The 16,499-nt window shown below is 43.3% G+C and overlaps 6 protein-coding genes across 6 annotated transcripts; 2 read left to right on the forward strand and 4 right to left on the reverse strand.

Moving 5' to 3' along the window:
- Positions 1-677: 677 nt before the first annotated feature.
- BCIN_09g00980 (hypothetical protein) lies at positions 678-3,042 on the reverse strand. The gene is made up of 3 exons (XM_024694895.1): positions 2,276-3,042; positions 1,659-2,195; positions 678-1,597 (listed from the first exon to the last, which is right to left on the reverse strand). The coding sequence occupies exons 1-3, from the start codon at positions 2,664-2,666 to the stop codon at positions 1,173-1,175; spliced, it is 1,353 nt and encodes a 450-aa protein (XP_024550688.1). The 5' UTR covers positions 2,667-3,042; the 3' UTR covers positions 678-1,172.
- A 993-nt stretch (positions 3,043-4,035) lies between these two features.
- On the reverse strand, positions 4,036-6,144 carry BCIN_09g00990 (hypothetical protein). The gene is made up of 3 exons (XM_001546625.2): positions 5,842-6,144; positions 5,516-5,632; positions 4,036-5,459 (listed from the first exon to the last, which is right to left on the reverse strand). The coding sequence occupies exons 1-3, from the start codon at positions 5,952-5,954 to the stop codon at positions 4,556-4,558; spliced, it is 1,134 nt and encodes a 377-aa protein (XP_001546675.1). The 5' UTR covers positions 5,955-6,144; the 3' UTR covers positions 4,036-4,555.
- A 143-nt stretch (positions 6,145-6,287) lies between these two features.
- Positions 6,288-7,926, forward strand: Bcnop13. The gene has a single exon (XM_024694896.1). It carries the CDS (start codon positions 6,343-6,345, stop codon positions 7,828-7,830), a length of 1,488 nt encoding a protein of 495 aa, XP_024550689.1. The 5' UTR covers positions 6,288-6,342; the 3' UTR covers positions 7,831-7,926.
- Positions 7,927-8,185: 259 nt separating this feature from the next.
- Positions 8,186-10,973, reverse strand: BCIN_09g01010 (hypothetical protein). The gene is made up of 2 exons (XM_024694897.1): positions 10,287-10,973; positions 8,186-10,232 (listed from the first exon to the last, which is right to left on the reverse strand). Exons 1-2 carry the CDS (start codon positions 10,480-10,482, stop codon positions 8,632-8,634), a joined length of 1,797 nt encoding a protein of 598 aa, XP_024550690.1. The 5' UTR covers positions 10,483-10,973; the 3' UTR covers positions 8,186-8,631.
- Positions 10,974-12,600: 1,627 nt separating this feature from the next.
- Positions 12,601-14,208, reverse strand: BCIN_09g01020 (hypothetical protein). Its single transcript, XM_024694898.1, has 4 exons — positions 14,004-14,208; positions 13,893-13,942; positions 13,743-13,822; positions 12,601-13,686 (listed from the first exon to the last, which is right to left on the reverse strand). The coding sequence occupies exons 3-4, from the start codon at positions 13,782-13,784 to the stop codon at positions 13,135-13,137; spliced, it is 594 nt and encodes a 197-aa protein (XP_024550691.1). The 5' UTR covers positions 13,785-13,822; positions 13,893-13,942; positions 14,004-14,208; the 3' UTR covers positions 12,601-13,134.
- A 948-nt stretch (positions 14,209-15,156) lies between these two features.
- On the forward strand, positions 15,157-16,479 carry BCIN_09g01030 (hypothetical protein). Its single transcript, XM_001546620.2, has 3 exons — positions 15,157-15,607; positions 15,660-15,732; positions 15,779-16,479. The coding sequence occupies exons 1-3, from the start codon at positions 15,275-15,277 to the stop codon at positions 16,297-16,299; spliced, it is 927 nt and encodes a 308-aa protein (XP_001546670.1). The 5' UTR covers positions 15,157-15,274; the 3' UTR covers positions 16,300-16,479.
- Positions 16,480-16,499: the final 20 nt, after the last annotated feature.

Genomic DNA, 16,499 nt, shown 5'->3' on the forward strand with positions numbered 1-16,499 from the left:
TTAATACGTTTCTAAATTGACGAGAGGGTCTTATTCATCACTTCGTTATATCACGTTCTATATTCATATCCATATCCAGTATCTCTTACCTCACCTCACCTCACCATTCCAAGACATAGCTCTCTGCCACCCCCTCATCCCATCCCATCCCCTCCCATCTCCCCGTCCCTCCACCCCTCCAGTATTTTTCTCTCTCCCTGCCCTCACAAAACCCACCACTAAACATACTTCCCTCTTTATCCTTCTATACTTCCCCCCTAATCCCCTCACTCCATCATATCCTAACCCTCTCCACTCCCCTCCCCTCATCTTCACCCCAACAAACTCATAATCCAACATACACACATACATATATACACATATACACACATACACACATACATACATCATTCATTCTAGAACCCAACAGTAAAATCAACATCAAAATCAACGTACAGAATTCCACCCTTCCCACTCCCGTCCCCCACTGTTTACCTAAGTTCCACGGTTCACAGCTTAAAAGAGTCATCGCAGCTCATTCCTTCACTTCGCTATACCTACATACCTACATACATATCTACTTAGATACTCTGTTCCATTTTTTTACCCCTCATTCCAATTCCCATTCCCATTCCCATAACCATAAATTTAGTTTCACAATTCGCAAACTTACATTCACACTCACACACACATCGATTTAGATTCAGATTCAGATTCAGATTTACATCCTTATAAAAATTCCAATGTTTATTTCCTATCTCTCTCTCCATCCTACTCTTCACTCCCTTTTCCCTTCCTCCCACCTCCCCTTTCTCTTCTTTTCTTCTTTTCTCCCCTCTTCCCCTCTTTTCCTCCCTTCCTCTTCCCTTCCCTTCCCTTTTCCACTCATCTCAATTCTCCACATATATCCACCCCCACCAAAAGATACATACATATGCACGCCAAAAGCTAGTCCAATACTTCGCCTATTCATGATATCATATACTTCATAAACGATGCTTACTAAACTATCTTGTCCGTAGACAGGTTTCTCCGCTCCAGAAAATGCATTGTAACGAAAACAGACTTATTTGCACCAACCAACCATCTAAATCGATATATGGTCTATCCACCTCCACCCGCATCAAGTCATCATCCACCTAACAAATATCTATTAACCCCGTGATTTAAATCTCAACTCATAAAACCGCACTCTACAACTTCTCCTTCAAAAGCCCCTTCATCCTCCTCTCAACTGCCTCCAAATATTCTCCAGTGGTAACATAATCTCCTTTTCCGGTGTTTCCACAAGCCAATGCCAAATCCTTTGTCATAATTCCCTCCTTGTCAACAACATCCACACAAGCTTGTTCCAAACTCTCTGCAAAGGCCACAACTTCTGGAGTATTATCCAAGTTACCTCTTTGAATCAAACCTCTTGTCCAGGCAAAGATTGATGCGATAGGGTTTGTGGATGTAGGGTTACCCTTTTGATGTTCGCGGTAATGACGGGTGACGGTTCCGTGGGCGGCTTCAGATTCGAAGGTCTTTCCATCGGGGGTGATGAGAACTGAGGTCATAAGACCGAGGGAACCAAATCCTTGGGCTACAATGTCAGATTGGACATCTCCGTCATAGTCTGTTTTAGGAGTTAGTTTATTTCATGTGGAAACATAAATTATGTAGACAAAAAAACATACTCTTCAAGGCCATAACATAACCACCTGAACTCTTCATCATTTGCGCAACCATGTCATCGATCAATCGATGTTCATACCAGATGTTCTTCGCCTCAAATTGAGTCTTGTATTCCTTTTGGAAAATCTCCTCAAAGATATCCTTGAATCTACCATCATACTTCTTCAAAATTGTGTTCTTGGTGCTCATATACAGAGGCAATCCCTTGTTAAGAGCCATCTTGAAACTGGCATGCGCAAATCCGCTAATGGATTCATCGGTATTGTATTGGGTTTGAGCAACTCCTCCTCCTGATTTGAAATCATAGACAACGGTTTCGGTTGGCTTGCCATCCTTTGGAGTAAAAGTCATGGTAAGAGTACCTGGACCCGGAACCACCATATCTTTGGCTCGGTATTGATCTCCAAATGCATGACGACCGATGATGATAGGCTTTTTCCAGCCGGGAACGAGACGTGGGATACGTGGAATAACGATAGGTTCGCGGAAGACGGTTCCTCCTAGATGATTACGGATGGTACCGTTTGGTGAGAGCCACACTATTGAAAACTTGTTAGTTTCCTTCCTAGCTTCCCATTTTCGCGGATGTATGCAATATTATTTTAGGAGGAAAACTCACTCTGCTTCAAATTGAATTCCTTAACTCTAGCTTCATCTGGGGTAATAGTAGCACACTTGACACCGACAGAATACTTCTTAATAGCCTCTGCCGCATCAATTGTGACCTGATCATTGGTCTGATCTCTATACTCCAACCCCAAATCATAATATTTCAGATCAACATCCAAATAAGGGTGAATGAATTTATCCTTGATATCCTTCCAGATAATGCGGGTCATTTCGTCACCATCCAATTCCACAATTGGATTCTTGACCTTGATTTTTTGGAAAGAAGCTGCGGATGCCATGGTGCGCGATTGTGTAATGGCGCTGCCAAATCGTGGGGTGAAGATTGAGGTTCGAGGTGCGCTGCGAAGAAGGGAAGAGGTAATACTGCGGTGGAGAGACATTTTCGAAAAAGGTGCAGACGAGGCTACTTGATAAAGAACTCGACGGCTACTCTGCTTGGTCGATCGGACGTTTGGAATTCCTAGCTGCAATGCGCTTGCTTGTACCGAGGACCAGTGAGGAACGTGGGGGATTTCTTAACCGCGGGGAAGCAGACGATGTCTCGGAGGGAGGGAACGAGGGAGGAATTGAAGACTCGAGAGAGATATGCTCGGGTCAATTCTACGTTGTATATTGTGTATGTGTATAGAAAAAGCAGAATAACTTTAAATAAAGACGGGAAAGAGGGGAGGAGAGGAAGGAATTTTCCAAGCTCAAGCTTTCTGGTCGATAACGGAGTCACATCTAAACAATGGATGACCACACATCCACATTTTCAATACATAATGAATTTGGCACATCTTATTCCATTTTATTCATCCAGATCGCACGTTACTCATTCTATTATCCCATCATTATCCAATCCATTGACTCCATTCTCCATTCTCCCCCAATCCATACTTCGCTCCCGCTTTCACTCGACCCATGGAATCTATGGACAGAGCAGTAAATCGCAACATTCGTCTAATTCGCCGAACCCGGAAACCACAAAACAGCCAGAGGGCTACACAGAGCATCAGAAAACCACTCACTCAATTCATCCACCACAGGCAAAATATCTCTCTCCTCCATCCGATCACCACATCTAGAAAAATCCATCAGCTGTGCCCCGCCTACGAATCAAAAGCTCTATCCGACAACGGAGCTTTTCCATAACATTTTCCTCTGCAGCTCCCCCCACCCCACATCGGTTGATTTAGCAGCGGCCAAATGGCGGATTGGCGATGCTGCATCAATTGCGAGGAGACGTGCTAGTAGGCCAGGGTCCAATTTGCAAGGGCTGCTTCGGAAATTGTTCCGGAAAAGATTGAGAGCTTTCTTTATCACGTGGAATGTGGATGGGGTGAGACGGGTTGAGGAACGGCATGAATGGAACCATCAGACCAACAGTTTTCAAGAATTCGAGGTCTCAAGACGAATTCCATTACGAACTCAGACTTTGTGGATGAGACGGACTATTAGGCGTAGATCCTATTTCGATGATATCATGGCCATCCTATGTTTCACTCTCACATATAACTAACAAGTAGTCAAGTAGCTACGCGTAACGCTAGAGGCACGATAATCTCTCTGTAACTACTTTCCCTTGATTCTACTCCCGTTCTACTCAGACTTACTACCAATTTACGCATAGCCTACCACGAAGCAGATGTAGAAAACTCGTCTTCTTCTTCCATAGCTCATCTTCTAGCATCTCATCAAGAATAAGAAAAGAAATAACCCTAGTTATAGAACTTCTGATATGATTACACTTCTACATCCGCAATCAATTGACGATCTTCTCTCCTCTCGCTAACACTTTTATCCCTTTTCCTTCTGACTAGCGCATCTTGATAGTATGAATTCTTCTTGAACAAATCATTGATGCATACATATCAATATCAAGTAGCCACAAGCATCCAAATTTAATTCATCAAGAAAGTACCCAATAAGCATCATTCCTTTGCTTTTATTCATTCCTTGACTATTCTCTATGAATCTTTGGAGAAACAATAAGCCCTTGATTTCTCAATATTTTCCTAGCCCCCAGTATCGTACAAATGATGCATCTTTCCTTAACCCCTTTGCATTTAGAAGCGAACTAGATATCAATACCTTGCCCCTAACTCCGAGAAAGAAAGAAATCCATCCATTCATAAAAACCCCCTTCCCTTCCTATAAAATACAATCTCAATATCAAATTCCCCGAATTAGTGTTGCAGCGCTTCAAGTTCTATATCTCCTTGATAAACAAAGCCTCCATGGCTTAGAGCACGTGCAGATGAATCATGCTCAGTAAGCTAAAGATCGTTTAATCAATCGGACCAAAAGGATGCGGAGTTGGACCCGTGTCAACAGGCGATGAATTCTTTGCTCTCGGTTTGCTCTTTCTTGAGATCGAGGAAGGAGTTGATTCGCCAGGTGGATCAGACTTTTTCTTTGACGGTCTTTGTCTTTTAGTCCTATTGATTGGGTTACCGGATTTGGGTGTATATCCACCATCATCTTCAGCATCTCGCTTTCGTTTGATTTTAGAGCTGTTTCCGCTTAAAGTAGCATCATAGCCAATGCCATCCTCTTCAACAATTTCCAAGGAATCTTGACGAGCGGGCGCGGGAATGTGAATGCGTTTTCCTGCTCCACGTAAAGCACCAGGCTTGGTGTTTATTTTTTCAATAGGACCTTCCCCATCTTGAAGAAATATCTTAGGCTCATGACGTCTGAGCCAGTTGAGAACACTATGAGTATTCTTGAGTGTAACATCTTGTGCTGTGGGAGGATAGACGACGGTTGCCATGCCAGGGACTACATTTATGGACGCATCAACTTCGTGAAGGTATTTATCCATTTCCTCCAGAGACATGTAACCAATTGGATGCGTCTTGCCCGATTGAGGCTCGAAATCGGCCAACGATTCAGGAGAGACGTGAGGATTCATCAAAGATATATGTGGAACGGTCGACATGAGTTTCGCAAGAGATTGGGTTGGTTTATCCGTAATATTCGTGTCATCTCTGTCTTTTAATAAATCCTGGAGCTCCTTATAAAGGGCTTGGCCTTCAGGTGATGTGTCTTCGGCAGCTTGTGCAAGCTCTTCTTTTGTGACCAAAGCAGGAACGTCTGCAAGAGCAGGTCCGCCGACGCTTAAATCGATACGCTTATCTGCTGGTATTTGAGCAGAGTTGTTAATATCTAGTAGTAGATCCATGAGTCGGCTGTGAATCCCTATGTTAGCTAAAGTTCCTGAAAGCAAATTCGAATCTTCACTAACTCATTTTCGCGCGCCAACTTCTTCGCTGTCTCATCTGCCAACTGCTCCTCCATAAATAGATGATTATTTTGGCGCATAGCTTCATCGAACTTTATTCGCATTTTGCGATATTTCTTTCTATAGTCGCACATGTTAGCTGGCGATCGTGCTAACCAGAGAGGTAACTTGTGGGCGTGTTTGTGATGTTGGGTTTGCAAGGTTGTGTTTGCACCAGCACGAGTGAGTGCTTGAGTGATGGAGAATTGGGTACGGTCACAATCATTCCCGAAAGCTCTCCAAGTGAATATTTCGAGAAATGCTAGAATAGAATTGAGGAAGTGACATACCGAAACGACTTGTATGGAGGCGGTTTGACTCCATCGAGCGGACTGCTTTGAGCACCTTCCTCGTGCCCTGCAATATCCTCACCCAAGATTTCTTCATCGAGGGACGACGTCATATTCGACTATATTATCCTCAAGTAAGGAATCGTAGCGGTTTCTTGATGGGATGGTTGTCGATGAAATTGTTGTTGTTGTAACAAAATCAAGGAAAAGATCACCGTCGTCGCAGAACCGAGATTGATCATTGAATAAGAATGAAGCATATATTTAGAGCATCATCAGGCTGAGAGTTCTTGAGATTAGTTCAGGGTGAAAATAGCCTGTGCACTACAACAACAGCGCAGCCTTCTCAGGGAAAGCTCAAAAGGCTAGTCCAGACCTCGTTAGATCCGGGTTATCTTATCACCGTATCGCCGACGAGGAAAGTTTCTCGATAAGAAATTTTGATGGATTAATTTTATTGGAGATACATATTTTATCAATTGCCTTGCATTTCCAACCACAATGGCACCATTAATTGTTGAATCAGACGCCATGGACTCAGTGAAAGATCACAAGAAAGAGAGAAAGGAGAAGAAGGAAAAGAAAGAGAGCAAAAAGAGAAAGTCGAGTGCTATTACAGAACAACCAGTTTCCACCGAGTCAATGGATATCGATACAGAGATGACAGGTGCTGATGAAACAACCCCAATCGAATCTAAAAAGAAGCGCTCGAAGAAGGAGAAGAAAGATAAGAAAGAGGAACCAGTTGAGGCTTCAGAGGAAATGGACGAAGCAAATTCAACAGAAACTCAAGAAGAAATCGCAGAAACAAATAACGATGAAACATCTGAAGAACCACCAACCAAAAAACGCAAATCCTCCGTTGACGAAATTGAAGTCGATATCACTCTCCCAGAACCTCCTTCCAAGAAAGCTCTCCGTCGTCTGAAGAAAGGAAAACCACTTCCCCCTTCCAAATCTGGCGCAGAATCCTCTCCCGAACCCGAAGCCAAAAAGAAGGCCGAAGTAGAAAAGCGTTCAGGTCATGGTGTGTGGGTAGGAAATTTACCTTGGAGTGTATCAAAAGAAGAATTACGCAAATGGTTTGTGGAATTCTCGGATCTTGAAGAGGAGCACATCACCAGAATTCATATGCCTGGTCCTAATGATGGAAAGCCTGCGAACAAGGTGGAGAAGAAGTTTGGAAAGCCCGTTCATAATAAGGGATTTGCTTATGTGGATTTTGCTACGGAGGAACAGGTCAAATTGGCAGTTGAATTATCTGAACAGTTGCTCACTGGCCGAAGACTTCTCATTAAAGACAACAAATCTTTTGAGGGCCGACCAGAAAAGAAGGAGGCTGTAATTGAAGGGAAGCCACCCAGCAAGAAGATCTTTGTCGGCAACTTACGATTTGATGCTACGGAAGAAGTTATCAAGGAGCATTTTGAAAAGTGTGGAGCCATTGAAAAGATTCACGTTGCGACATTCGAAGATTCTGGAAAATGCAAAGGTTACGCGTGGGTTACATTCGAGGAAGTATCAGCTGCGCAGAGTGCAGTTAAGGGTTGGGTTTTAATCGAAGAAGATCTCTCCGATGCGGAATCTTCATCTGAGTCCAGCGATTCCGATTCCGATTCCGATTCAGAAAACGAAACCAAACCAAAAGCAGAGAAGTCAAAGAAACCAAAAACTAAAACGAGAAAATGGTGGGTGAACAAGATTCAAGGACGTCCTTTACGTATGGAATTTGCAGAGGATGATCAATTGAGATATAAGAAGCGATATGGAAAGGATGGATCCAAGAACCCCAACGAAAGACACCCACGCGAGGAACGTGAATCTGGTGGTAGAGTTGGAGCTAATGATGAGCCTGTCGTGCCGAGAGTTCCAGGAGAAAAGAGGGAGAGACCAGAGAGACCTGTTAAGAAAGTTGAGTACAGATCATCTTATGCACCACGTCTGACGGGTGGTATTGTAGAGAGTGAAGGAAAGAAAACTAAGTTGTAGTGGTAAAATGGTGTCTGCGGACGGGTTGGAGGATTGTAATGAAATATGTTTGTGCATCAAGTTTCCTCTTTTCCACAATAAACTTCTACATGCTCATCTCGCCATCTGTGCTTGTCCATTCACCATGTTATCCATTACCATTATTTATTCTAGCATATCATCTATTTCCATCACTCCAGACTCGTGACATACACAACATATTCCACTTCAAGAACATACGCATTCGCACAGCACAAATTCCATATTCACAGACCAAGTAGGCCTCTTTTATTTCATCTCATTCATCTCACTCATATCACTTGCACAATTCTCAAACACCCGCAATACTCACAATGAATAGTAATTCCTATCTCTATGCTTCCATTCTTCTCCACCCTATCGCACAATACCATTCTCCCATCACCCCGCATACCCCGTCTCTCATTCACATATCCACCATCCTAAATCTCGATCCTACTCCCGCGTTCATAACGAAACCATAGACTTCCCTTCCTCTTCTTCCCAACTCCAGGCATGCTAAAGTAATTCAAAAGGCAATACTCCCATCCAACCATACCCAAAGCCAATTTACTTCCCACTATCCTCTCGAGCATCAAGCCTGACCGACAGTCGTTTGGAAAAATCATACATATCTGCTTAGTTCCCAAAAGAGTGCGGAGGAGAGGAGTGAAATCGATCGTGTGGATATAATAAACCCATTCTGTGTAAGCTCCTCTCTAGCTCCACATTCTCCTCCCAGTATACCATTCCCTCGAATCATAATCCTCCTACCCCATCCCGTCATCCACTTCTGTCCCACATCTACTGTAATCTTCCATCTCCCGCCTTATCCGCACTAGCTTTCGGCTGGAAATAATCCACCATCTTCGCTGCTTGCTCCACGTGCGAAAGAAGTTGTGGTCTGCTCAGCGTATTGAGATTTCCATTGAGATTTCCAGCTTGATTTACGTTTCCAGAAGCAGCTCGTGCTTTGCTCCCAGATACCGCATTGCCCTTCGCATTGGCGTTGGAATGTCCCTTTCCACCAGAGCCCATGCTGTTTCCCGCGACCTGGCTGTTCTTTCCAGCTTGGTTCAAATTATTCGAATCCCCAGTAGGTGGTACTTTAGCTCGACTTTTTCTGGGTCGACCTCTTGTCTTAGAGTTGGGTTTCTGAACATCACTTGGACCATTCTTTGCATTTGGATTCGAAACCTGAACTTTCAAATTTCCATTATTTCTGTTGGAATTCTGTGAACCGCCTTCTTTACCACTCGCATTTCCCGTATTCTGTCGCTTAACACCTTGGTTGCCAGTAGCGTTAGAGATTGAATTCGAAGCTGGCCGCTTGAGATTATTGAGATTTTGGGGATACTTAAGTTGTGGTGAAGTCCCGTTATTCCTATTTTGTGCTTGTGCTCTTGCTAGTGCTTGTGCTTGTGCTTGGCCTTTTTCTGGACTATTTTGAGAAAATGCGCGGACTGGTTGTGGTGGTGGTGGCATACTAGACTTTTCTCTCAAATCCTGCGCTCGCACAGCATCTTTTTGCTTTCGAAGGACGCCGTTGAAAACAGCCTCTTCACGTGGGTTTATTTGACCTGGGGCTTGAGCATTCCATTGTTGTTCTGGCATTCCAATTCTTGGAGCAGAAACACCAGAAGCCTCCTCGAGTCGTTTCTTTTCAGCTTTCTCTCTTGCATAAATCGCCTTTTGTTGTCTGCGCAAATAAGTGTCGACCACAAGAGTCATTTGGGATTCCGTCAGCTTTTGTACTTCCCCGGCTGATGTCATTCCATGGTTTAGAATCTGCTGCAGCATAAGATCTCTTTGCCTTTGGGAAATTGTGATCATTGGTCTATTTGGAGCTTTCTTCTGCTTCTGTTGTCCCTGTTGATCTTCTTGCTGTTGCTTAAGTCTTGCAAACGGCGTGGGAGCTTCCTGTCTTCGGGCAGCCTGTAAATCAATGGCAGGATTTGGATTAAGACGAATAAGAAAAGGTTCAACAATGTCGTGTCTTCCTCTAAGCTTCGCCTCGATATTTTCGACATACCATTTTGGCATATGTTCCATGCGTTTGATAGCCGTAACCCATTTTAAGTTCGTTGACTTATTTGTCAAATCAATCGAACCACCCCCAGTGTTGGCCATGTCCACAAAAACGGTTGCCAACATCATCTTAAGATCAAAACCATTAATTGACTTGGATTGAACTTGGACAGGAATGTAAAATTGTTGCCTGCCTTTCAAAGATTGCTCTTGTGCTAACGCATCCAGCTCTTTAAGTGATAGAGTATAAATAAAACCTATCACGGCGATTGGCTTCTTCGACTCGCATTGTTCGATTCTTGTCGCAGGAGCTATAACAGGTCCCATTGGGATGTGCAATCTCTGATTGTAAAAGCTCTGTCGGATGTTTGGCTGGCCTAAGTTTCACGGTCAGTGGTAATCGAAAACAGACATATTCAAGCAGATTGTACTTTTTTCGTTGATGAACCATTCCCATTCTTTCAAACCAGCGAGCGCAGAAAGAGTACTGGAGGGAAATCTGTCCTTGAATTCTTGTTGCGATTCAGAATAATCGTATTGGAAGAATAGTGCAATGGAACAACCTCTCACTTGACGACGAAATTCATTCTGATCACTCAGAAATTTGGAAAGCTGCTGGATCGACATTGCATGAGTTCTGTTGGTTCTGAACACCACCTAGGCAGAAATATTGTCTTTAACAAAAGCAGACTCTGGGTGCAAAAGCGCAATGAGAAATTAAGAAGGTTGATGAAGTGCGGTAGAAGCAGTGACTGTACAGAGTTTTGTCGGAATAGTCTTTCCGCTGGTATTGAGAGAAGATTCTATGATTCTCAGAGGCTGGTTCAAGAACCGGCTTTTCGCGGTCCTTGTTGGAAGATGGCGAAAAGTGAATATCTATTGAGCCGTACAAATGAAAGTCGACACCACGAAGAGACCTAGATAACCAACAACAATTTGCAAATTTTAAGGATAACAAATACTTCGACATATCCAAGCGATGCTAATAAGTTCTCAATCCCTGACAAGTTTTGATCGTTGCTATCCTAACATCATCGTCATGTTATCTTCGTCGAATTAACATCTCCTATAGCGAATTCTCCCCTGCCACTTTCATTCAAAGTACCCTTTTCGGTATCTACAACATATTCTCATAGCTTTGAATACTCATGAGCAATAGAAAGTCTAAGATCATTGCTGGCACTTAGTACTGCAGTATGGCTTCATTGGCATGTTTACTTCCTTTGGGGACAAAACATCGAAAGAGGTCCATTGGCAGAACGAAGTCATCGTGATGTCAACTGAAGACTTTTGAGGGCAGACTTTCTCCATCGAAAAGCCATGGATAGTAAAGTTTGGAGATGCAATATTCAGAGTTCCTGTTTGGTCATACAAGTGAAAAGAGACCGAATGTCGTATAGGCTTCGATACATCAGTCTTGAGGACAGTTCCATGCTTCTTGACTCAGGTGAGCGTTGAGAATCTCATGATAGCTCTGGCATATTGAAGTATTTGTATTCATCTTGAATCCAAACTAATAAGCCGTCGACCAGCAACCTAATCGATAGAAGACTATTATGGTCCCCGGAGTTACGAGAATCTCCTGTCCTCGCTCTCAAGGAGAAGATTCAGCTCTTCATATTTCCTGATAATATCTTGAGGCTTTCTGTGTGAATCCTGTACTTATTTGCGAGGGGGAAAATCGATTTATACAACCTTCCAACCTTTCAGAAGATGTGAATTGTCAATGCTATGCCCTTGTCTAGAAATAGTCAATGGAGTGTGGTTGTTCTGTTGACAAGCTCACGTGCAACGTGCATATTGCTGACACATAACGCGTAGACTTTACACGACGCGTCTTCAATCCAACAGCCTTGAAGTCAAGAATCACAGACCAAACACCATAGAGTATCGAGAGCTGCTCAAACACCCCTTGACAAGCGAGTATCTGATTGTATCCGTGAGATTGATTGATGGACGGGGTCTATTGCTTTAGCCATCCAAACCTGTACAGTGTTGAGGATCGTGCGAATACTCAAATTTTAGTCATTGATGGGATGTTGGCTTCAGGATGGGATTTCTGAACCCTCAAGTAGTCACATGGAGGAGAGAGAAGCTTTCAGAAATCGTACGCCGCATAAAGAAGGTTTTTTATTAATCATAATCCTCGTTTCCCTTCAAAACTGTTTACCCATACCTAGAACAGTGGGACCTTGGTCTCTGCTAATATGTAGGCTCCTCCTTGGTTATCTGCTGGATGAAAATCCATCATAGAACAAACTTCTTGCGCTTTTATGCCCAATCTTGACTCTGGATTCAACCACCATCTCATCATTGTTTCACGATCCACTCTCTCTGGGGAAGACATAGCGGGCATACCAGGAACGTAAGCAACTCTGCTTCGAATTCTCTGACGGATGCGTGTCTGGAAACAATATTTCTGCTCCTGAGGCTGACCCATTATTGGATTCTCCAATATCAATGACTAATGTATAAATTTCTGACAAAAGTATGTATAATGCAACGATGAGATGACTTGTTAACATCGCGGGATTATAATATCCAGTCATTGAACATTCAAGGAAGCAGTAAGGTAGACTACAGATGCCCTAGCTAGTCTCTTGGAATCCAGAAGTCCTACCCTCTAATCACCGCCCATTTGGCTACAATGTTGATTGAGGTCTCTTCTGCAACTATGTTCAGGTTGAATCATTCGGTTACAGTCAATGACGTAGAAGTATCCGGGCTTCAGGTATTCAACATCAATAGTTTCACGTGTTGAATTTCTCGTCGGCCGGAATGAATGACTTGAAATAGCCTAATGCTTAGTTAGGCCAGTAGCTTTCCAACACCTTGCACCTTGTTCTGCTCAAAATATCCGTTTTATTAATAGTTAATTCCATCAATAAAGTAATTTTCAGACCAACGACATGCCCCAAACCATACCATGATCCTATGGAACTAAACACTAAACCAGAAAAACAAAAAAAGCACACAGCAGTTATCCGACAAAAAATTCAAACACAATTACCCAAAAGTATTCTAGCGCACAATCTGGCAAAGATCAACCTTATCGATTGTGTCCTTAGTCTTCTCATAGAATTTGCCATTCCTATTCCCTCACTGTCTCGCATACCATCCTGTTCAATTTCTCCATTCCACTTTCCAATATTAACTCCAACGCCCAGCCCCCCCTAAGTTAACCTTCACCTGCATTTCTCATACATTGCTCGACTTCTTTCCAACTCCATTCAGCTCCTATGTTGGCCTCTGGAAGCTCGCTAGCTTGTACAAAACTTCTTATCTAGTTGATTTAGTCGGCCAAGTTGGTGACCGCGGGGCATGCTGCGCTCGCTCATGAAGCATTCGATTGTGTTCTCTTCCCTGACGATCAAGCGGTTCCAAGCGCGCTCGTTCGAAATCTCCCGTATTGCCCTCTGGGTGGTAGATTCCACCAACAATAGTCTTATTTGAACTAGTGATACCCCTCATCCAGCCAGGTGTGTTATGTCTTTGGTCTGGTTCAATCATCCTGGCACGATTGGCTGGAGCAATCGGCTGAAGTACTGTTTCCAGGGGGGTTGTTTTCCGGTCGTAGTTGAAAGAAGGTTTATCTGGCGTTACGACGGGGTATTCATACAATGTATCAGGCCGATAGCCTTTATCGTTATTGACGAATCTTCGCGGCCGCTCTCGATCATCGAAGAGAGGGTATTTGGCATCTTTTGGACCTTCTTGATTTTTGTATTTGTGAGGGTATTGGGACATGTTTCTTGTGCCACCGACCGGTGCTCTGGCAATTTCTTGTACCATCACTCTGTGTGGTATGTTGCCGCGGGGTGTGCGGTATTGCTAAGAGCTTGTTAGAAGAGGGGGAGGGTCCGTTGTAATGCAGGGTATAGACACACAAGACTATCGTGATCATGGTCGGAGTTTCTTCTTCCGCTCATGTTGGAATAACTTGTTAGGTTCTTGGATATTTGGTTGACTGATAGAAGACTGGTTAACTTGATAGCCTCAAGTGCTTTGACAGCTCTTGTTTACAGAGAATGACATACAGCGTGCAGTAGGTGATTTTTCTTCGGCTATTTTTGAGTTCAGGTATGAGCTATCAACAGTGTTAGTAACTTGTCGTTTTGAAAATTGAGCCTCGTCTCTGATATGCTCACGTTTGAATACAGATTTAAAGCGGCCGGGAAGTACTATTTGAATTTGAGGTGATTTTGGGTTCGAATGAATTTATCAACCAGCTGATGGAAAGAATATGTTGCTTGAGATCTAGGTCGGTTTCTGTCATTCTTTATATCTTCAAAATCCGTATTTTCAATCAAGTTATGGTACCGGCAAAGAAATACGCAGGTGAAAGTCAGCGTCTATAGTTCGACACTATTGTGAGCGTTCATCGAATCAATATCGTAAAATTCTGCTTTCTGACACAAATATAATCAAAACGACAGACAGGTAAACTTTTTACCACATTAAGGCCGAGTCTATCGAGCTCTCTCTCCCCCCAGTCACCCCCCGGCCCCCGGCCCCCTTCCCCTGCTGTTATCTACTGAGGCGTCAAACTATGTATCATGTCCGCGTCCGCTCGACTTTAGATCTTAAGCACTACAAACGCTTGTGAATGTTCGTAAATATTCTCACAATACATAACAACCATAGAAACTCAATAAATCGTTGGATACGACATCCTTACCACCGACAGCACTCTTGTGTTCGCCAGAGTGTCGGTACCGCCGAGTATCTGCTCGAGAGTCGAGACTATCACCTTCAATGAACGCGAGAGACCAATATGTATATACATGGCATTGTAAATTGGTAGTCACCCAGGAATGATTGGGCGACACGGCATGTTTGTGCACATTGCCATCGTATTAATTTACCAATGTATCGGTATCGGCGTGTCGCTTTATTCATTTAATGGCTTTCTAACGAGTGTGTCATTACAGGCGACGGTGATTACAAGGACTCGGGGACGCATTATCTGGTCAGCGTAGCGTCCCAGACTGTCGGTACCGCCGTACTTTCTTTTTGAACATGCATATGGTATCACTGGCCAACATTATTGGATGTCTTTACGAGTTCTATACCCTTGCATGTTAAGCTTTAACTGCAAATGATAATGCCATTGACCCTTAGCTTGAGATAAAGATGGACTGATAGATATTTCGCCAATAATTACGCATAAAGGAGGGAGGAGGTGATGTACTTCGGGTCTAATAAGCGCTCGGAATGAAGGGCTGTTTATAAATACACACCGAGCCCTTACTTTAGCGACCCCGTAATATGCAGGCATTCAATCAGACGATGATCTAATAAGAATCTTATAAAACTCGCAATTCCTTTCTCACTATTCTATGTTCGCGTGGCGACTGATATATTCTCAAAATTATCTCTCTATTTTTGTCGCTATCCAACACGACGCCAATCAATCAAAATGGATCCTACCGTTGAGACCAAGCCATGGCTTACTTTCCTCGACAAAGAAGCTTCCAATACTTCTGCCCAGGATTTCGTACCAGATGTCGCAAACATCTTGAAAAATTACCTCATATCCAAGACTGAGAACAATAATGCTTTAGAAACTGCCAAGAAAATCGACAGTTATTCAGTACCCTCACCATACATGCACCTGAGCTCCGTGTACTGGATGATATTCGATACTGCGGCAGTCATACCTTACAATGACGCTACGCAGGAGAAGCTTCTGAATCTTCTGATTGAGATGTTAAGGCTTCCTCGGAGAAAGTTTGAGACGCAGGCTGGAGAGGTGAGTTATTGTAGCCATGCATACTTACTCGACATAGCTAATCCATTGATAGATCGCCGAAGAACGTCCTATCTATTATGAAGAATTCTTCAATATCTTCAACGAAAGCTGGAATGCGAGACATGGTAAGTTGATTTCTTATTCCATCCGTGTCGTCCTAACGTTCGACAGTGGACGAGTTGGATTTGGACACCAAAACCCAAGATGAATATACCCAAGCATGTATTGAGTGGGTCAACATTTCCGCATTTTTTGCTCGCTGTTATTCTGCCGGTCTGGAGAAAGATAGTGCTTCTGCATGCAAGTTTCCTGAAAATGATATTCCTGAAGCTTTAGAGTCGAAAGACAGCTATGTGCCCGGAATCGACACGGACTTCAGGGTTATGGTGGCGACACAATATATTGTCATTGCTGGGGATAAGATAATGAAGGTATCAGCTAAATTTTGGGAAGGGCATTCTGACGTGTGGGAGAAGAAATTGCAGGAGCTAGAGGATTGGTATGAGAATGGCTTCCCAGAAGTCATCCCTCGTTACGAGATACCACCTGGTGAGAAAGAACTCATTGGCACAGGGGATTTAGGAATGGATGTTTTATCATCTGTGAAAGCTGCAAGCAAAAAGTTGAAGGAAATGCAAGGAGTCCTCAAGCAGGAAAGCAATGAAGACTTAGCTGAGGGAGAGGATGAATAAGTCACGAGATGGACTTGGATCCTTGATAGAAGTAAACAACAAATTCCTGAACCGCAATGCTTTGGCAAAGATATTTTGGGCATACTAGCGATGAGTATATATAAAAATTAATCTATTTACAAGAAATATTTGAGAAGAGGTTAGAAGCATAAAGCTAATTCCTAAATCATAAAGGTATCATTGAACATCCATCTACACCG

This window comes from Botrytis cinerea, chromosome 9 (genome assembly GCF_000143535.2).
Source record: "Botrytis cinerea B05.10 chromosome 9, complete sequence".
Classification (NCBI taxonomy): domain Eukaryota; kingdom Fungi; phylum Ascomycota; class Leotiomycetes; order Helotiales; family Sclerotiniaceae; genus Botrytis; species Botrytis cinerea.